This window comes from Rhinolophus sinicus, linkage group LG12 (assembly GCF_036562045.2).
Source record: "Rhinolophus sinicus isolate RSC01 linkage group LG12, ASM3656204v1, whole genome shotgun sequence".
Taxonomy (NCBI): Eukaryota; Metazoa; Chordata; class Mammalia; order Chiroptera; family Rhinolophidae; genus Rhinolophus; species Rhinolophus sinicus.
In genome coordinates, this window is record NC_133761.1 from 52810844 (window position 1) to 52832267 (window position 21424).

Sequence of the window (21424 nt, forward strand, 5' to 3'; positions counted from 1 at the left end):
CAAAATATAGAAAGGTAAAAGAATTGAAAGGTGTAAGTAGTTCATTTACTCTGCAGCCTCTGACCTTGCAGGGAAAAAACCTATTTATTCTTGCAGACACAGCGTCATTGAGCATTTATTGTGGCCGAGACGCGGGCCAGGGAACAGTCATCGTTTTGTGTGTCTGTTGAGGGACTTCACTGTGAGATCCAGAAAGGAGTTTAAACAAAGTTCAGGCACGAGAAGGGCTGTTGTGTTCTCTCTTTTCCCAACACCTTTCCATCCTCTGTAGTCTTTCCCTGGCTGGTGAGGGATCCTCTGAGTGGTCAGATTTGCCCCAAGCCCTCCCGAGCCTTGTGGTCAGCAGAGAGCCTGCAGCTGTACAGCTTCTGGGTAGGGATGCAGGCCGTGAAGAGCTGCTCTCGGTCTGCCCCACATGCCTGTGCTCGACTAGGGACCGGCAGGGAAGTCTGTGGGCGCATGTGTAGTGGCGGTGGTGAGTGTTTGTGGGGCCCACTCCTCGTTAGCCCCCGGTTAGCACGTGTGGCAGTCACCCATTGCCTTTACGTTGATGGGGTGTCTGTACAGTTCAGGAACGAGACGCTGCCTCTCTCTCAGTGAGGGCCTCACACATTCTTTGTCCCTCAGTCCCATCATGCCATCCAGGAGGAGGCGCTGAAATGATGAATGAGCAGGACATGAAGACAACTGCTGCCCTGAGCCACAGCTGTCTCGCTCCATCCACTGAATAATTAGATAAATGAGGCAAAGTGGGGTCTCACCCAGTGAGAACTTTGGTAGAGGAAGTGCTAATCCACTCTAGGTGGAATCAGGGTGTCGGGCCCTCCTTCCCCCACTCAGACTGTGCCTTTAGCTTTCTAGATCCTACTCCCCCAGTTCTGCTGTTGGGAGTAAAATAGTGACTGTCCCCTTTACCCTGAGGGCAGGGGAGCGACTCTGCTTGGTAACAGCTGCAGGGACCCTCCAGCCAGAGCAGCAGGGAGAGGAAAGTTTGAAGTAGGTATTATCCAGCACCTGCCAGTGTTTGCAACCAAAGCAAGATCTTCTGGCAAAAAGTCTGGGGGTCTTTCTTGATCACAAGTGGTATCTCCTAAGGACTTTAATTACCAAGGATTTAGCAGGAAGTGGATGGTGGACTAAAGGAATAATAATACAAAGGAAGTGAAGCAGAAAAACCCAATTTCCTTTCTTGAAGGGGAAAAATATCGATTTATTTAAATGAAAAGAAAAGAATGGAGTGCGGCATTTTCCCCAGCCCAGAGTTCAATGGGTTTTTAAAGACTGTGTATCTCCTTGGCCAGACCAATGGCTGGAATCCTCAGCCTGCTTGCAGAAATTGAACTGCAGGCCTGGAACTTCATTAAGATGCCGGAGCATTCCTCCCTGACAAATGACTCACTAATCCAGCCCCTTCTCTCCTGCTTCTCCTTGTAGGCCCTCACCTGGCTTAGCTCATGTTTTACAGTCAGCACGTCGGGTCACCCAGAAACCGCATGCAAAATTGTGAAATAGAAAAGCAGTGGGCCATGTGACGCCATCAGTTCTGCCTGACGTTGCATCAGCATTGACTTGTATGGATCAGAGGCCAGGCTTGGGCATCTGCTTACTGGAAGCCGCAAGGCCCCAGGCATCTACCAAAAGTTATCGTTTGAATACATGCTCTTAGCACACCTGCTGGGTAACTGGGGCAAATCTGTAGAAGTGAATGGAACTGAAATAAGATTGGAGACATTCACAGTGAATACGAAAATTGCTAGAATGGCATGTAGATGGATGTGGTGGTTACTGTTATCCGTGCAGTGAGTGTGGGACTCAGCGATGTCCCACTAACAGGATAAGGCCCAGCGCTAATAGCTAGCTCTGCCTGCAGTAATCCCCCCCTGTTGTGAAGCATGGTACCCGAGGCCATGGTACCCGAGGCCAGGGCAAGGGGTTCTAAACCTTCTCATTAGCACATTAGCACCGTGGTTGGAAAATGCTAGGATATCATGATTCAGGGGGAGGGAAGTACAGGGAGGAGAAGGAAGTGGAGGAAGACACCTTGTCGCCTCTGGGATGGAGCACCCACCCTATGCTCAGTACCTCACCGGTCAGTTTCTTTCATTCTTACGAGAGTCCCATGAGACAGGCATTGTTATTCCTATTATACAGGTGAGAAAACTGAGGCTCTGTGAAGGTCAGCTCTGTGTGGGAGGCAGCAGTTGGCTCAATGGAAAAGTATGGGCTTTGGAGTCAGACAGAAGTAGGATCGGAGCCTAGTACCACCACAGGCTCAGTGACTTGGGGCAAGTTCTGTAACGTGTTTCCTCGTCTATAAAACCTGGACCAGTGTGCCTATGCCCTGGCTTAGGGAGCATTAAATAAGGTGCTGTGGGTAACAGCACAGCCCCAGCACACAGGAGACCCCCAGGAAATGGCAGGTATCATTATATGACCTCACAGTGGGAGAACCAAGATTTGAATCCTGAGAGGTGGGTTCCCAGCCTGTGCTTCTTGCACCGAGACCCCCGGCCCCCCATCCATATTCAGTACTGTTCTTATGTGATGGACACGTGCATAGCTGGGCGCAGTGCCGGCCGCCTGAGGAGCCCAGTGCCCTAGGAATTCTTTGCATTTCAGCTTTGCACACTGCAGACTAGTTCCCATGCCTCGGTAGACAGGGCTGAGACAGACAGGAGGATGCCCTCACTCCATTATGTGCAATGTATATATAGATTATTCTCTGAGCATTTCTGTATGTTTGAAATATTTAATCTAAAAATTTACAACCCCCTCCCCCAAATTGGTGAGATTTCTTTAGATCTGACTGTTGATTAGATGAAACGGGCAAGACACTGAGAGGAGTTTAAAAATAATCCCACACAGACCTTCAGAATTTGCCATAATATTACAAAACTGATGTGTCTGTGTCTGTCTGCCAAGCTACTTTCTGTATCACACATCTTTGCATCCCCAAAGCTTAGCTCAGTGTTTGGCACATAGTAGGTACTCAGCACACTTGGACTGAACTAGCAACATAATACCAAAGAGCTGGTAAGGGAGCAAATCGTGGCCCTTTCCCCTGGATTTGCGTCTCCAGAGCTGTGTGTGTGTGTGTGTGTGTGTGTGTGTGTGTGTGTGTGTGTGTGGCTTCAGCTTGAGTCTCTCTCACCCAAGGACCCTGGGGCAGGCAGTCCATTTCCATAAGTACCAAGCTCGGTGGTGGAGGTGGAGCTGGGTTGGTCATGAGCGCTAGAAATATTCGTGTTCAGTTCCTCAGGAGGTGGGTCAAAGGGGCACTGCCTCCTATTTCCCACTGAGATGTGCTTTCATCCCCTGAAATGTCATCCTCCATGCCCTCCCTTCATGGGATCCCAAATATCATGGTTCAAACAAATCTTTTACCACTATTGCCCCTTGGAAGACACATCAAATGCCGGCCATTAAAAACAGACCAGTTCATAGGCCTTTCATGATGACGCTAATAACTGTGGATTTTTGTCTCCAAGAGTTCTGATGAGCAGAGGCGAGAAGTAAATTATGGTGCTAACTTTTATGTCTGTGGTTTATTGATCTGGGAGCTTCAAGGGAACTCCACCAGCCGCAAAAGCTTGGCAGTTCCCATTACCTTTTCATCTTTGTAATTGGGCCACCAGGGTACCGTTAGGTTCCAACTTATATTAATACGAAGACAAAGAACATGATGTGACATTTCTGTAATAAAGTAACGGACGTATCAAAATATTCTACCTGGTAATTATAAATAAATCAGTTTTCCCATAACCCATTGAGGACTGTGTTGTCAACTCACTGTGCCCCTCCCCATAATTTACCATGTGAAGGTTCCATGCTGCCATGTATACTGTATCTCCGGAGTATATAAGGACGTCCAGCATACAGTATCCACTTTCATCCATGTCATTCCTGTTTCCTGTTTCTTAACAGGTGAAAGTCATGCTTCGCATTTGTTCCACATTGGCTCGTGATACCTCAGAATCCAGCTCTTTCTTAAAGGTGGACCCACGGAAGAAGCAGATCACCTTGTATGACCCCCTGACGTGCGGAGGTCAAAACGCCTTCCAAAAGAGAGGCAATCAGGTTCCTCCTAAGATGTTTGCCTTTGATGCGGTTTTTCCACAAGATGCTTCTCAGGTGGGTATAAACCCCACTCGGGGCCAGGCAATGTTAATTCATTTCAAGGAGCTTTTACTCATTCACCAGGACCTATGAGCGGGGAGGGCGTCCTCCAGGGAGGTGGACCAGTTCCTCCATCACACAACTCTGAGAAGCCAATTTGAGCTCCATTGAAAAGTTCGGTTCTTCTGAATTACTGGTGTCATACCATGGGCAAGACCGTTGTGCTAGGATTTCAACAGAACATATCCTTGGGGAGAAGGAGGAGCAAGGCCATCGGTGGATGGCATCCGGAAGCAGGAAGGTAGCAGGAAGTGTCAAGACAACTGCACTCAGGTGCTGGCAACTGGTCCATGAGGACCCCATTCCTGCCTCCACTTCTGGGTGTGGGTGTGGAAGAGGGAAAAAATGTTTCAGGGAGCTGGGTTAGAGTCAGGCAGGCTCATAGCACCCTATAGAGGACAAGTCTGGAGTCCTAGTGAGGAACTAGGGAGGGACCTGAGGCTGACTGGCAGTCCTGTGTCCTGGATGCACGGAGTGGCAGGGAAGAAGAGAGGCCAGGGACATCTGTTGTACCAGTCAGGTACGGCTGCATTATAAACCACTCTGAAACGCAGCGGCTTAAAACAATAAGCATTGACTATTGCTCATGAGTCTATGGGGCAGCTGAGATTCTTCTGCTCCCAGCTTGGCTCACTTATGTCTGTGATCAGCTCTGGGTTGGGTAGGCAGCTCTGCTGATCTTGGCTGGATGCTCTCACATGTTGGGGGGTTGACCAGCTTTAGGGTAGTCTAGGATGGCCTTGGCCAGATCCCCTGGTCTCTCTGCACACTGTCTCTCATCAACCAGCAGCCTCTTTGGGCTTGCTCTCATGGCAATGGCAGGATCCAAGCATGTAGGCCTCTGGAGGCCTATGCTCCGAATCGAAACACCACCTCTTCTGCTGCATTCTGTTGGCTCAGATTCGAGGGGTGGGGAAGAGACGCCACCTCTTGATTGGAAGGGCTGCAAAGTCACATTGCAAGGGGCATGCACACCAAGAGAGGAGGGAAATCGTGGCCGTTGTTGTTCATTTGCTATGAATATAATCTTGGGGGCTCAAGGTGCCAAGATTCCTGGAGCAAAGCTCCTGGAGCCAATCCCAGCAGGAGCAGATGTCTACTGGAAGATTCAGTTGCACCATCTGGTGCAATTCATGTGCAGCGAATTGGTGCAGCTGATTCTTTTAGTAGGCATTTAGAACCCAGGTTACAGGTATACGGTGGCCTGCCTTGCCTGCATTTTGGCATCGGACACCTGCACCTTCCTGATAAATTTCCAGCACTTCCTAAGATTTACACAAAACAGTGTGCATTAGGATGGCTACAAGCCTGTAGCAGAACCTGGGACAAGGGTGCCAGCAGCTACCATTTGCAGCTCCTGTTAATTTCCTCGATGTTGCGTCTCAGAGTAGGAAGACTGGACGTGCACACAGGCTCTGAGGTATATCGCACTGTGAGCATAGAGCACACTTTATAGGCTCCATTCATTAGCAAGGGGAGCATGTGTTTTCCCCAAAGACTTTGCCATGAGAAGGCAAAGGACTTTATGAATAAGTTCTATGTTTTCTCTCTTCATTGCGTGTACACGTGCGTGTGTGTGTATGTGTGTGTGTGTGTGTGTGTGGTACCACCTATGGACTCACTAGTCTAAACCTGACATTGGGTCTAATAAATGGCCTATACATAATTTAATTAATGCAGTTCAAACTTTTAAAAAACAAATCTCCCAAAGTTTTAGGAATTCCAAAGTGAACCCTAAATGAAGCATGGACTATTAATGTGTTTTAAATTTAGTCCAGAAAACAGAGCCATTTTTACTGCTAGTCTTTATGTACATTTCATACGTGGTTGCAGAGCTTGTATGCTCAATATTACACATGGATTCACTTTCGAGTGCTTTACTTTTGCTAAAATTTCCAGTGTTATAATAAGCTACACTTCACAAAACGATTTGCAGCTTTCAAGAAGTTTCATACGCATTAACCCATGTATTCTTCCTAGAATTCTACAGTGTAGGAAAGGGAGGAGGCATTGCTATTTTCACACTACAGACAAGGAACTGGAGATTCAAAGACAAAGTCTCTTGTCATCGTCCATTTCTTGAGCAGCCCTCTTTTCCGAATTCCTCCCCTTGACCTCTCTGTGTCCTGCTCCGTACAGGGTTGTATCATTGACCTCCTGCCATTTCATCCACTATTTCCTAGTGGTTTGTCCTGGGGCAAGTCACTGTGCTGCTCTGGGCCTCGGTGTCCTCATCGGTAGAATGAGGACAGAACCAAAAATTACACCCTTAAGGCTGTTGTGAGTCATTGAATTGATACACATGCGGTAGTTAGAACAAAGCCAAAACACAGTCAGTGCTCAGTAAATGCGAGCTATTTTTGCTATTATAGCATCAATGTTAATAGTAATAGCCTGCTTGCTGGCCGGGACCAGCCTCAGCCCCCATGGGGCGAGCACCCTTTGAGCTTCCAAAGCAGGGAAGCACGACAGGGAGGAGGGCGCCTGTGCTCTGATGGCCTTGCTGTTGGCCTGTAAAACAGCGGCCACCCCAGTGGCCCCAGGCAGTGACGCATCGTGCTTTGTCTCAGTCTCTCAGGATGCGCCCGCTTCCTGAAGCTAAAGGGTTAGTACAGCGATCCTTGACCCTTGTCACCCTTCTGAGCCACCCTTAACACCCTAACCTGGCCTTGGCTGTCATCAGCTGCCCACTGCTGGGGCAGACCTCTGCTGGGTCTGGCTTTGGGGACGTGACTGAGTCTGTGTGGGCCACCATAATAAAGCAGCACAGACTGGGTGGCTTATAAGCAACAGAAGTTTATTTCTTGCAGTTCTAGAGGCTGCAAGTCCGAGAGCAGGGCAGTGGCAGATTGGGTGTGTGGTGAGAGCCCCTTCCTGGTTCATAAACGGCATCTTCACACTGTGTCCTCAAGTGGTAGCTGGGAGAGCTTTCTGTGGCCTTTTTCATAGTCCCATCCAGGAAGGCTCCACCCTCATAACCTAATCCCCTCCCAAAGGCCCCACCTCTAACACCATCACATTAGGTTTCAATAGATGAATTTTGGAGAGGACAAATTCAGTCATTAGCAGGAGGAATGGTGGGGAAGATACAGACCTGAGGGAGAGCAGAGGCTTCCTGCTGACCCGGCCCGGCACGGGGTCTGTGCTCGGAAAGGCTGCCTGCTTCTCTAGGTCCAGGAAAAGCAGCAAGCAGCCTTTAGAGGCCACTGGCAGCTCCTGACAAACCCTGGATGGACAGGTCGCTGACCACTCAGTGGATACCGGGCAGGAGCGCTGCAAGGGGAGGCCTGCCCGCCCTGAGCCGGGTGACACCGCTCCTGTGTCTCCTCTGTCCCCGGGCCTTAGCCCAGGTGATGCTTTGATGGACTTTGGTGCACACACAAGCAACATTGTCCCTGCTGACCTTGAATCTAACACAGTTTATTTGATGGGTGGCTCAGGGTGGGCTCTCGGCCATGAAAGAAAGCAGAGTGCGTTTGGCAGTAACTCTTCCCTGCTCTGCAGAGGCGCTGCCTGCAAACACCATCAAGATGCTGCGACCTCAGTCTCAGAGTTTAGTGCCAGGGTCTTGTTGCCTAGGTCCTAGGTGGCGGGTGAGGGGTGCTAGAGACTGTCGTCCCTATGTAGCCCTGTCCTGGGCAGCCCTTTGCTGCCGTCCCCTTTGCCTAGGAGGTGCCCCCAGCAGAGTTGCTGAGGCGACCACCGGAACAGTGCACAATTGTTGGGAATGGGGTTTTTCAATTTCAGTTTGGGAGAGAAAATTGATTTCTGAATACTTGGGTTCGTTGTGCAACCTGGAGCTGGATAAATGCATTCATTGCCGAGGCTGCAGTTTTCGGATTCCCACTGGGAGGCCCGTTGCTCTGATGACTGCAGAGCCCCCGTGTTCAGAATGCTTGCAAGAGATCTGACACCGGTGTGGAGACAGAAATGAAGGCAACAGCACACAGCGAATAATTCTGTTCTCCCGCGGCTGTGAAAGCCTCAGATGCTAACCCAAGAGATATTTCCCAGAGCTCCCAGTTGGTCCACAAACCTGACTGAGTCCTTATGGTTGGCAGAGCGCTGTTGGATTAGGTGTTAACGGGGAAATACAAAAAGTCATCAAGAGTCTGGCCCCTGTCTCAGGAGTTAATCCGTTTTGTTTGTAAAGGATTCAAGTATGTTGAATGTATCTGTAGAGAAAGAAAGAGAAGCCTAGTGCTGAAAAGAGGAGGGTGTGGACTGAGAAAGAGGCGGGAGCTTGGGAGAGAAAGGAGACATACCTCACAAACCTCCTGCTTGTATTAGAACCACAATGTTTCTCAAGGTCACTTTCCTGAAATGGCACATCGCCTTTTCCCCTCCTATAAGTCTGGCCCATTTTACGCACATAGGCTGTGTGTGTGTGTGTGTGTGTGTGTGTGTGTGTGTGTGTGTGTACACAGGAAGGATCCAGTTAGCAGAGGGCGAGTGGAAAGTTTCAATGCCTTGTCCGAGAGGCCAGAATGTATATCAGAGAAGGCTATGAGGGCCATGAAAGCAGCCTGTGTTCCCATTCCAGCCAGTTTCTGCCTGATCTGCAGACATAGCAGCTGAAAAGTACCAGAGATCAGCAGAAGAGTGGTTTGCAATTAGTATGTGTCACGTCAGGCTGGCATGGGGGCGGGAGGTACCAGAGGGCGCTGGCACCTCCAGAATTCTGTGAGAGGCTGACCCATCTAGCAATGCGATGACTCGGGCACTTTTATTATTAATGGTCCACTTACCGCTGGTGTCTCCTCTTGTGTCTGCCAGGCCGAAGTGTGTGCTGGAACGGTGGCAGAGGTGATCCAGTCTGTGGTGAACGGGGCAGATGGCTGCGTGTTCTGTTTCGGCCACGCCAAGCTGGGTCAGTGAGAGCCGTACTTTCCCTGATGCTTCTTGGATTCCCGGTCACCTATGCATGCCTCTGTCTTGTCCCAGAGTCCTCAGCGTCTCCCTTAGGTGCTGAATTAAATAACCATGAACAACCATTTCTGCTTTTGAAATGTAGATGTCCTTCCTAAGTAGATACCCAATCATCTAGGAAAGCCTTCGCATCCAAGAGCTGAACAAAGGAATAGTGTGGTTCTTCACGCTCAGTCCAGGTCAGGCTCATGCCCAGAAAGCCAGCTGGAAAATGTACATTTTCTGAACAGGGGTTGTCAGGAAGCAGAGAGGGCCCCCTGCCCCACTGACCAGGAGGATTTGGGTTGGTGATGGAGCCGACATAAAAGCCAAGGAGCAGCTCCAAGCAAAGCCTAGGACCGTGTTAGGACCGTCTGGCAGAGAGTCTGACCGCCATCTTTGCTTCCCAGCACCCAGCTATTGGGAAACCCCTGTGCTGGGCCCCTGGGGAGGGAGGCAGCTAACCCCCCCACTACCACCACCAGGATTTTGATGACTGAATCGCCTGCAAGGGCCTTCTTAATCCTGATCTGTGGCCATCTGCTCACCAGGGCTTACTTTACATGCTTGATATGTTAGCAATTTGGGGGGGCTCCAAAAAGTGTCCCTTGGCTGAGATTCCAACAGAGGCCTTGCCTTGCAAACGATGGAGGCCAGTTTCAAGACGTGACAGAGAGCCCTTGTCATCCCACTGCCCCTTGTCTTCCTGCCCCTTCCTTCTCTTCATCTCTGATCAAAGCAGTGATCCAGATTTTAATGGAATTTGCTCATGCTATGAAAATATACACAGCATTTCACGTGAGGAAGGATATAAAGTGTAAGTATGTGGATCAAATCTGTGGGGTGCTGATGAAAAGAACTGTAATAGTAAGGAAAGGTCCCTGCCTTTCCACTGTGGACAAAACAGTGCTGACACGGGAGAGCTTGTGATATTGGGGAGTCTCCTGGAGGTACACTGTCGTTTAATCTCGTCATTTGCCTGGGCTCTCGCAGTCTTTATTGTAGCCATTTAATCAGCAGTATAGGGAAATGTCTTTTTGTTACCGTTGCCAAAGGCTGGATAGTTCCCTCATCTTTTCATTTCCTCTCTTCCCTTCCCCCACGCCACGTGCTTTCCTTCTGCATCCTTGGCACCTGTTCTTGAGATTCCTATAGAATGATGCCTGGACACTCAAACTGCCACTCTTTCTTCCCTTGCCCCACCCCCCAGGAAAATCCTATACCATGATCGGAAAGGATGACTCCATGCAAAATCTCGGCATCATCCCCTGTGCCATCTCCTGGCTCTTCAAGCTGATAAACGAACGGAAGGAAAAGACCGGAGCCCGCTTCTCAGTCCGGATCTCAGCCGTGGAGGTGTGGGGCAAAGAAGAGAACCTTCGGGACCTGCTGTCCGAGGTGGCCACAGGCAGCTTGCAGGATGGCCAGTCCCCGGGCGTGTACCTGTGTGAGGACCCCATCTGTGGCACGCAGGTGATTGCTTCCGGAGCTTGGTGGGCTCCCAGGTGGCTCATACCTACCTCTGAGGCTGGGGCAGCTCAAGCCAGGACTCACTCCCATGCACAAAGCGGGACGCTCACGAGTGTTTACTTTAAAGTGGACTGGAACTTTACGGCCTCCAGCTGCGGGGCCATCTGCTCGCCCAACCTAAATATTTGTACCTTGAATCTAATTGACAATGAGCAGGAGCCACAATTGTTGTAGCATTTGGAGGAAATTGAATTTACTTTCTTTACGCCCCTTGCAGGGGGGAAAAAAAGTGCAATCTTTCTTTTGTTTAACAACAAACCGAGATATTTACTGCTCTACACAAATAGCTACAGCCATTACTGGGGCTGTTTATGGCTCTATAAACTGTGTTTCTGGCACTGGTTTGCCGCTGGATTAGTAGTGCTGTAGGAAAAACGAATAACCGCTTTTTAATTAGAACCATGATATAATTGCTAGAACTATGGAAGCCAAGAGAAGCTCCAGTTTGCCTTTTCAGGATGTCACTCCTTTTATGAGTGTTTCTGTCTTGCTGTTTGACTATAGATGTAGGCATGGCTTGAGAGCTCCCTGGTTCATACCCAAAATAATCAATTCTTGCAGTCTCCCGCAATACGCTTTATTTTCTAGTTTTGTCAGATGTCTCCTTGTTCTAGATAGTAAGTACCTGCCTCATCCCAAGTGAGACAGTTTCCACAGGTGAGGACCCCCCCTTTGTGGTACCCCTCTTCTCACACCTGACCATGTTCTTCCCCCAGCCAGACCCTTCCGTTTCCTTTATGAACCCTCCATTCCCAAACGCCACATGACTTACAAAGCGCAACACGTACCTTTCAAGGGTCATCTCTTACCGTTCCCCTCCTTGCCACTCCTCTTACATTGCATGCAAGTCCCCTAAAAAAGCAATGCCCTTCACACTGCAGTGTGCACATCAGTCGTTGGAGATCTTGTTAAAATGCAGACTCTGGTTCAGTAGGTTTGGGACAGGGCCTGTGATTATGCATGTTTAACAAACTTCCCAACGACTGACCACACTTTCAGTAGCAAAGCTCTAAGGCACCGACCATGCTCCCTCTTACCTCTGGCCCTTTGCACGTTCCGTTCCCTGTGCGTGGAACACTCCTCCCCTGTCACTCTTCATCTGGATAACTCCTTATCCTTTAGGTCTCAGCTACATGTCACTTCTTCCAGGAAGCCCTCTTAGATATTTCTCCTAAGGTCACCAGAACACTCATAGCATTTATACTGTGGTTGCTTGGTTAGTTCTTGGCAACTCCCGAAGGGTGGGTGTGTGTGACTAAAATTGGCCATTCATAGTTTTAATGATGCATCAGACCCCATTTGGATATGGAATCTAATTAGAATGCTAACTCGTTGGTTGTGCAAACCTTAGTCCAGTGGTTCTCAAACTTTAGTCTTACTCACGGTTACCTAAATGACTTGTAAAATGCAGATTGCTGGGCTCCACCTCTAGAATTTCTGATTCAGTAGGCCTGGATGAGAGCCCCAAAATGGGCCTGTCTAGCAAGTTTCCACGTGAGGTCCAAGGACCACACAATGGTCCAAGGACCACACGATGAGAACCACTGATTTGGAGCATAAGACATGTTCAGACGGTATCTACAAAGCACCTGTGGTGGAAGTCAGACTCCCCCTCCCCACTACTGCTGCTCCAAGCATGACGTAGACACTCAAATATGCTATGACCTCCATTCACTTTCATAACTCCATTAATGGAGTTCCACGTCGGTGAAAGACCTGGTTAACTGAAGGCTAAGAATAGAAGAAAAAGAGCCCAATATCCTCTGTATTGTATCTCTTCGTGTTGAAACATCTTTAAAATTCTTTGGTTTATTTTTCTGCCGTAGTAAATGAAAAAAAGAACACAACAGAATCTCTCTCTCTCTGACATTTGAAGATTTTCATGGTCTCAGGTTCCAAATAATGGCTCTCACAGTTCAGAAGCATAGGTCCAGTTAGATTCAGAGTAGAAAATTATCAGAATTTGTACCTACTCCAAGGCATAGACTGCAAATCATTTCTTTGAATGCATCAGAAATATGAGTTTCCTTTTTTCCTGAAAAAGGAAGTGCTGGTCAAACTCTGATACGGCAGTATTTTCCTACTTAAGGTTTACTATGATTGCCAAGGGATCTCATAGGATGTAGACACATTGTCCATACGCTTTCTTTAATCAATTAATGAGTATGCAAAGCGCAGGAATTTAGGAACCGAAGACAAAAATAGATATTCCTTAAATGATATAGATGAGACATTCAAGGATCTTAGGGGTTTTCATACACCTTTGACACTTACTTCTGGTTTATGACTATGCCAGTAAATGTGATGTTAAATGGGCTTTAAGTAATAACTGGGAAAACTGAGAGTTGAGTTAAAGCTAACCAAGTTTTTTCACTTCTTTGGGACGCCAGTGCTGTCGACTAAAGTCACATTTTGCAACCTACCTGCCGCCAACCATCTAATCTTTGAAATCCAGGCACAGTCACATCCCTCGTGTTTCCCTTGGTGAACGGATGGCCCAGGAAGTTGGTTCGCTGTCTTCGGCAGGCGTCAGCTTGGGCCATTCGCTCCCACTGGTCTCAGAGGTACAACCATTTGCTTTTCACACCTGCCCTTTTACAGATTCGACTTAAATTGTAAAGTGGGTAAAACATATCTGTCATCTAATACCTGTGTTCAGTATTCATCTTCAGAAATGAACGAATGAAGCTGACAATTGCACATGGGTAAAGGGACCTTGTTCCGGAAGGACTTCTGGCCTTTGAGAGGCGCGGAAGGGACCTCCGGGCCTGTGGGGCTGGCAAGCCCTCCCTCCTCCGCCTGCCGCTTCAGCTCTTAGCTTGTGTTTTCCAGCTGCAGAACCAGAGCGAGCTGCGGGCGCCCACCGCGGAGAAGGCCGCCTTCTTCCTGGACGCCGCCATTGCCTCGCGCCGGGGCCACCAGCAGGACTGCGACGAGGACGACCATCGCAACTCCCACATGCTCTTCACCCTGCACATCTACCAGTACCGGATGGAGAAGAGCGGGAAAGGGGGAAGTAAGTGCGCTACCTCTACCCTCATGCCTTCTGGTCAGGCTTTGGCCTGATGAGAAGCCCCTCACTGGGGGCCGCCGTGGCCCGTGGTTAACGGGGGACAGTGTCACCAGTCCGGAGTTCGCTGAGTGGTGATATGAGATCGTTGTTGAGTCTAGGCTGAAGTTTACTTTTGGACTGTCTAAGGGAAAAGGGTTTGCTTTGGTAAAGAGAATTTATGGACGTAATTGCCATGGCAATGTGAGAGGAAAAAGGTAGAAAAGAAAAACAGCAGCATAAGGGTACCTTTTCATTCACAAACCTTTAAAGGTGCTCATCATGAAAGACCAACTTTTATCCACCAAAGCACCCTGGCAAAATGTCACTAAGCAGTAGCACACTATATGGACCCGAAAGAAACAAAGTCCTGCTTTTTATATAATCTGTAAACCAGACATTTGAATAACTAACCAGAGTCTGGCTGCTTCCCGCCCTCAGTGAAACATCCGTGATGTTTCTGTGTGGAATCGCAGACCCAGTCCCCATGACAGCTGCACCACCAGGAACCCACCGTGGTGGTTATACAGTCCTCTCTTGGCTGTCTTCAGAGCCGCACTGACCTTGGGGCAGTGACCTTGTCTGCCAAGGAGTGTATACTTTACATTCTGGTTGAGTACCAGCCCCCAGCTGAGTATCTCAGATGGGATCTTGGACCACGGGAGGAGTGGTCTGTTGGCCTCACTGGGCTTTCTAAGGCAAGTCGTGGGTCACAGGGCTGGGGTGGCTGGGCAGTGGCTTCCAGTCTGTCAATGTCCACCTTTGTAGGGCTTTCAAAACACAGGCAACTGGCCGCCAGTGCATTCTGAAAGGTTGTCTCAAGGATGCTGGATGCCAAAAACAAACAAACAACAAACAAACAGACAAATGAAAACAGAAAGCCCTGAGTGAGGAGACTAACGCTGGTGGACGGAAATTGTGAAGCTAATTGACTAATGCACAGGCAATCAACTAACCCGATTTGAGGTGGAGCCAGGAATGAAGACATCCAACTGGGGTCTGGCGATGGGCTCCCCAACTTCTCCCCAAGTCTCCTCGTTGCCCAAAGTCTTAAAAACCAGCATCCTGGAGAGAGCGCTCGGGGCTTCTGTTGCCCCCAAGTGGAAGTTCTCCCCTTCCCCCATCTCAACAGCTCTGTTGGCCCAGGCTTCGGCCATTGTTCATCCTCCTTAGTTGTTGTTTTAACAGGTTTAATGAAGCATAATTTACATTCAGCAATACCTACCCTTTTCATGTGTCGTTGGATGAGTTTTGGCAAATCTATACAGTTGTATAGTAACTACCACCACTACCAAGTGGTAGAGAAAAGTCATCACCACATCAAGTTCCCTCTTGTCCCTTATAGTCAGTCCCCTCCCCGGCCCCTGACAACCACTGATCTGACTTTTGTCCTTGGCGTTTTGCCTTTATCCAGAATATCCTGTAAATGGAATCATGTGCTCCATACACGGACTCGTGTCTCTGGCTCCCTTCGAGTAGCACCTGAAATTCATGCATGTCATGGCATGTACCCATCATTCACTTATTTTTCTTGCCACCTGTTCCCTTGGTTTTGACTGGGCCTAAGGAGTTGCACTGCCCATCCCCCCCACCCCCCCCACCCCCGGGCTGAAATCTCACCGTGTACCCTGGCCTGGGCTGAAGGGCCGCCACCTGAGGGTAGCATTCATGGATCTGACCTTGGCTGTCGGCACTGGCTGCTGCCCGGGACTCTAGATACTCTTGTCCTCACTTGTAGAGTCCTGGGTACCCAGGGACGTGGACCATCAGCACACCTGAGAAAGGCCTGACGGGGGATGAGTAAAGTGTTCTGAACGGGAATTCTTCATGGGAGATGGCTCGATTCTCAAGGAAGGGCTCACCACATATAGCCCTTCCGTTTAGAACAACTTTCTTATAGAAGGAAACAATGGATTAGGAGAGGGATGAGGATACAGATCTTTAAAATCCATGACAGAATTTTATATAACATTTCTCCTAATAGTCTGAGAGCTAACTTTAAATCCTGCCCTCAACTGTCCCCCCCACAATGGCCCCAGGCTGTATCTTAGCAGTGTGAATGTGGGAGTCTGAAAAATGTTTATTTTATTCTTTTAAGCTGTCGATAATAACCAGCGGTAGCAGCAGCAGTAGAGCTTGCAGTGGATTCTTATACTTTTGGCAAAGGGTGACTCATAAAAGATCTGACTCTTGAGCCAAATGGCTTCCAAATGGCACCAAGTGGAAAAAAATCAGGAGGTGGGATCATCTCCTCCTCCTAGGTTGCAAACCAAGCTGAAAACAACTCTGTTTTTGATTTTTCACTTTTTATTTCATAGTCCTGCTCTCCACGTGGAATCTAGAAGTAGGAAGGAATCTTGAAAACAAAGAAGCCGTGAATGAAATTACTTCAAGTGTAAGAACTTTAAAACTCGGCTTCCACAAAAGTGTGGGCTAGGACATTCCCTAAACCCAACCATCCACCTCAAGTCAGTACGTAACCAACCCTAGGCACTTATTAAATATTTAACATCAAACTCATTTTTCCCTATTTGTAAAGTGTGGAAGCAAATTGCTTTTAAATAATAGATTCAGGTTGAAGAAAAACGCAGGTACCATTAATGGCTTCCAAAACCTCTTTAGATGCTTCCTGATGATTCTGTAGATGAGAACAAAGAAGGGGCAGGAGGCCAGGCTGATGAGGGGGTAAGCCCCAAAGTCTCTGGGGAAGTCACCTGCCTGCCAAAGCACCTGGCTTCTTGTGGGGCAGGGAATTAGGCCAGAATGTACATGGACTCCCAGCCCAGAGCTTGCCTGACTTCAGTGAATTTATATCTGTTTAAAATGTAATGAGGAGATTTGGAGTGTTGTTTAAAATGGAAATTTTGTTTACTTATATATATAAGGAATAACCCCTGTGGACCTGGCAGCCAGAACTCAATTAAGGGAAAGTTTATTAATTAGCCACCCTGTGGGAAGCAGACGATGGAGTGGGCTGGTGTTAACTGGCCATGAGAAGCTTAGATGACGGATGCAAAGAGGTTTCTGCCACAAAAATTAAACACGCCATGTGTATATACACCTGAATCTTACATACATACATGCATTTTATACACACACATTTATATACACGCAGATCCACATTTAAGTAGACAGACAAACATGGTTTAAACATGTCCAGTCAAAATAGAAAATTCTGTGTTAATGTGTCACTGTTTTGCAGATAGCACTAGGTTAAGCTTAAAATATTTGTTAATGGTTTAAAAGTTATTGGAGTGTTAGTGGGGCTGATTCTTCACCCGTCGTGGAAACTCCCCTGCTGTGCATCAAGGCTGAGAACCGCCTTGGGAAGTCCCGCTTTGGGGAAGGGACCCTGAAGTCCTAATGACCAGGAGATGCTCCTTGTAAGGATGGGTGTGTTAGGCGTCAAAAGCAAGATGGAACGAGTGATGCTTGAGGGTAACACATTCACCGTACAGAAAGCTTACAAGTCCTGTTGATAAAGATGCCTTTTAAAAGCATCACTTTATGAGTAATGTGAGCTTGCAAGCAGCTATTGCCCAGGGTCAAGAATGACATCTCCGATCTGTTCATTCAGTTTATTGCCTCTAGGGGAAGCCTGGAGGCCACGTGTGAGCTGGGCTGGGCTGGGCTGTCTGTGTGTGCTGATGGGCGAGTGTACATGCAAGGGGCATGCCTGTTTACAAATCTGATCAGACTATTTCCTTAATCTCAGTTTTGTTTTGTTTTTGTTTGTTTTTTTACAAACAACCACTCTCTCTTTATATCCTGGAATGGCTTCAATCAGCTCATGCTCTATCCAGGGCTGTGTGGTCCATAGGACTCTAGAAATCCATCATTTAGGTGGCAGATGTGGTAAGAGTTCTAGGAAAGAACATGCCTTCTCAAGGAGGCAGAACCAGCCGGGCGTCTGCTGGGCCTTAGAGCAAAGCCTGGTGCAGGGAGGATTGCCACACATGGGGGGCAGGGGGCTGCTGCAGGGCCCTCATTTCCCCCTAGGCCAATAATGAAATGACAGTTTTATATTTGTTAGATTTTTGTAATATACTTTTAAAAAGTCTTTGGCCAGGAGAATATTCCAAACAGTGTAGTCAGAATTCCCACAATAATCTCTCATGGCCTTCCCATTACCTCCATCACAGCAGCAGTTGCAAAGCTTCTGAAGCCTCATGCCCCGACTCTACCAGTCTCCACAGATAACCAGCTTCCTATTTAAGGAGAAGAAACTATTAATCTGGTGAACCACCTCAGCTTCTCTCCTCTCACCTTCCAAATCTCCTGGTCCCTGTACCTCGGTTCCCCCTACCCCTTGCCCACAGGTCGGCTTCCTCTCATCTCCTTGCCTCCTTGTCCTGCGCTCTTCAGCCTCTTCTGGGACCTTGCCAATTGGGACCCCATCTGTCATCTTTCATGCTGTTATTTCCAATCTCTCCTACCACCAAGGTCAGGGCTGCCTCCTCCTGGAAAGAAGGGAAGGGACGATGACATCAGTAAGAAAGCCTGGTCTGTACCTCACTTCCCCTTTGAGCTGCCTCCTCCATGAAGCCTTTCAGATGCTCCCCTCTGTGTATGAATATTATCTTTCTACTTTAAGTCCCAAACCAATTTGGTGGATGGGAAGCCATTACCTTTCTCCACCTCATGTTTCAGCCATTCATGGGCTTGAGCAATTTCAACCATTCATTAGACTGCACGTTCCCTGTTATCCATCTGCATGAGCTAGTACTGTGCCTGGCACGTCAGTGCTTAGTCCTTACGTTAAATCAAATGCATGCTGTATTTTAAACAGGGAGTGAATTTCTCTATCATCTAGTTTGGCTATGTTTCATCCAGTTACCTTTCATGTAAGCAGATGGTGTGAGTTCAGAGACGCCCTTTTCTGCAACACAGCCAGGAATTGGTCAGTTCATTGAGAAAGTTAGTTAAAAAGGAAAATCATGTAAAATGATCCACTCCTGTCATAGACATGTCATTTCACCTCAAAACATACAAATGAGTATTTATTAATTGATCTTCTGATACTGGACTAAGGTTTTGTCTTTGAGATGAGTTTTCATCTTAAGGTTCTGACTTTCATAAACCACATTTATATTCATAGTCCAGGTTTCACTTGAAATTTCTTCTAAATGATTCAGAAACATAAAAGACATGTGTATAGCCAACCTGATATAGACATTTTCTAGAGTCTTAAAATGTTTCCCACTCCATAATTTTTTATCCACACCTAATTCAGCATCTCTAAGGAAAAAAAAATGACTCATTTTTATCACGTCTTTCCAAAGCATTGAGTTTGATTTTTATAGAATCATTAACTGCCTTTACACAATCATGTTATTGGTTTATATAATATTTGATTATATCTTTATCTATAATACCAGGGGCAAGTGGTGTAAATAGATTTAGGAGAAAACCCAGCTGACCTATATAGCTCATTGTTTGGGAGCAAAAGTGCATAGACTAACTAGAGGACAGCCAGCACTGACCACGAGCATTCAGCACTTGGGGTTCACCAGTCAGCCTTGCACAGGTGGTGGAGGCGTTAGTTAAGCTGGGCAGGTAGCAAGGCAGTGGTTCCCAAACACTGCTGCATGTTGAGAATCACCTGAAGAGCTTTTCAATGACTCCCAATGCCGTTTCACACTCCAGATCAATTACATTAGAAAGCCAGGGAGTGGGAGCCAGGCATCCATGTTATTTTTAAAGATTCCAAGATGATTTTGATATTCAGCAAATCTTGGAGACCACTAAGTTATGGGGAGGTGGGTTAAAAGAGCTTCTACTTGCTTTATTGATAGCTCTGGACTTTCATCTTATATTGAGCATTAATTTTCTATGAGATCTTAGGCGATTTATTTCACATCTGTGACCCTCGTTTTCCTCATCTGTGAAATGGAGCTGGTACTTGCATTGTAGGATCGTTGTAGGAATTCAGTGATATTAGGAGAATTTAGCATTTCCTGGCACCTACCAAGTGCTCCGTAAACTTGAGCTGGGTGAGTGGCTCAGGAGTGGGGTAAAATTAGTATGTTGCTTCCTATGGGGAGAGTAAGGCATGTGAGTAATTTAATTTGGCCAGAGTCTAGACTTAAAATATACATATTAGAATATAAATACAGTGTCGTGCAGGGTGGCATGCGGGGTCTCTGGTCCCACTCCCCATATAAGAACACAGGACATGGTGAGGCCAAAAAGGAACACCCACGGAGCCATAGCTAGGGGAGTCATACCACTATATTCTCCCTGGCGGCTGGGTTGGAGACACAGGAAGCAGGAGCCACACTATCTGCAACCCGCTGTCCACTTGTCTCTGCCAACTGACCTCACTTGGCTAGCTGCAATCCCCCTCTCTGCAATCCGCAATCCACACTGTGCCGCTTGCTAGCTCAGCCACCGTCTTCTTGCTAGCCCCCATTTGCTGCTAGCGTAGCCACCGCAGTTATACTAATGACCAATGGCTCACTGGTTACAGCTGACGGCCAACTAGCCACAGCTGATGGCCATCCAATCACAGTTGATGGCCATTTACTACCTGAGCCAGCACCTTTCCATGTGAGGCCGAGAGCCTGGAAACTGCACTCCTGGCTCTGTCCCCACAGACAGGATTACACAAGGCAGACTGAGTTATGTTCCTTTAACCCTGCAACTGTGACCTCAGAAATCTGAAAAGTCAATAAGGAGCTTGCTTCTTTAACTGCTAATAATTATCACCTATTTCCTTCATTGATTACAGAACAACTTTCTCTCCAGCCACCTGTAGTAACGTAAATTCTTGGTAGTAAGAGCCAGCCTGTGGTCGCTCAGGGCACTTTGTACCCTTCTAGATTAAACACCATGTGTGAAATTCAGAATTCTTTGACAACTGAAACTCCAGTGGGTATAGAGCAGAGAGTCGATTTTCCATTGTCTAAATGTGACTCTCATTTTGAGTCATGCAGGTATAATTATAGGTATTTTATAATATTCTTCTCCAGCACAGTCTAAACTGTGCCTTTGTTCTCTGTGTTCTATTTTACTATGTGTACATTATGCATTTTATTCCATTACATCAAATGGACTATTAGAGTCTGAAAGTCCAAACTGGTACCTGTCTTTGCCCTTTAATCTGTGGTGCACATGGAAATTCTGAGCTTCTCCTGTCTATGTAATTAGGTTGCAAAACAGATGATATTTTGCTTTAAAAATAACTATTTCCCTTGCACGCTGCCATGACCTGATCTCATCTGATACAAAATGGGATAAAAGAGAAGTAACATATTATATCTTCCCTTTTAAGTGTTTTTACGGGGGACAGTGGAAGGCGAACACAGTACCGCATCCTTTAACGTAAAGGGTGTTTTGCCATTGGTGTGCCATCGGCTTTCTCAGCCAACCCCTTTTCCACCTTGCCCCACATGACCTGGTACCTGGCTGAACTTTAGGTCAGGGTCTCTGTGATGGTCAACAGATAACCACTTATGGGCCATTCAGGTATTAACTCTGATCAGTTTCAGAATTCTGCTGTCCAAAGGACATGTGGGTACACACCTTATTTTCCTTTTATTAGACATTTACCTTCTCTGGAATAGCATCCTGTTCAACCCACAGGAATTACTCATTTATTTATAGGGTGAATCAGTAGGTTTTAGAAGGTAGGTGATGTGTGCTGGACAGAATTTAAGAGAACGATGATGTTTGTAACCCCAGCATGATTTTGTTGGGGTTTCCTACTGGGTCATGAAACGCATCCTTTTACTTGGTCTTTTTTTTCCCTTCAGATTTCCC

The 21424-nt window shown here is 47.4% G+C and overlaps 1 protein-coding gene across 2 annotated transcripts in view; it reads left to right on the forward strand.

Annotated features, from left to right (window-relative positions):
• The window catches only part of KIF26B (kinesin family member 26B), a 402861-nt gene that overhangs the window by 332952 nt on the left and 48485 nt on the right, over positions 1-21424 (forward strand). For both annotated transcript variants that reach the window (XM_019730870.2, XM_019730871.2), the window contains 4 exons: positions 3925-4131; positions 8953-9046; positions 10295-10557; positions 13447-13630. In XM_019730870.2, coding sequence (XP_019586429.2) covers positions 3925-4131; positions 8953-9046; positions 10295-10557; positions 13447-13630 — 748 coding nt within the window. The remainder of the gene's footprint in view (positions 1-3924; positions 4132-8952; positions 9047-10294; positions 10558-13446; positions 13631-21424) is intronic.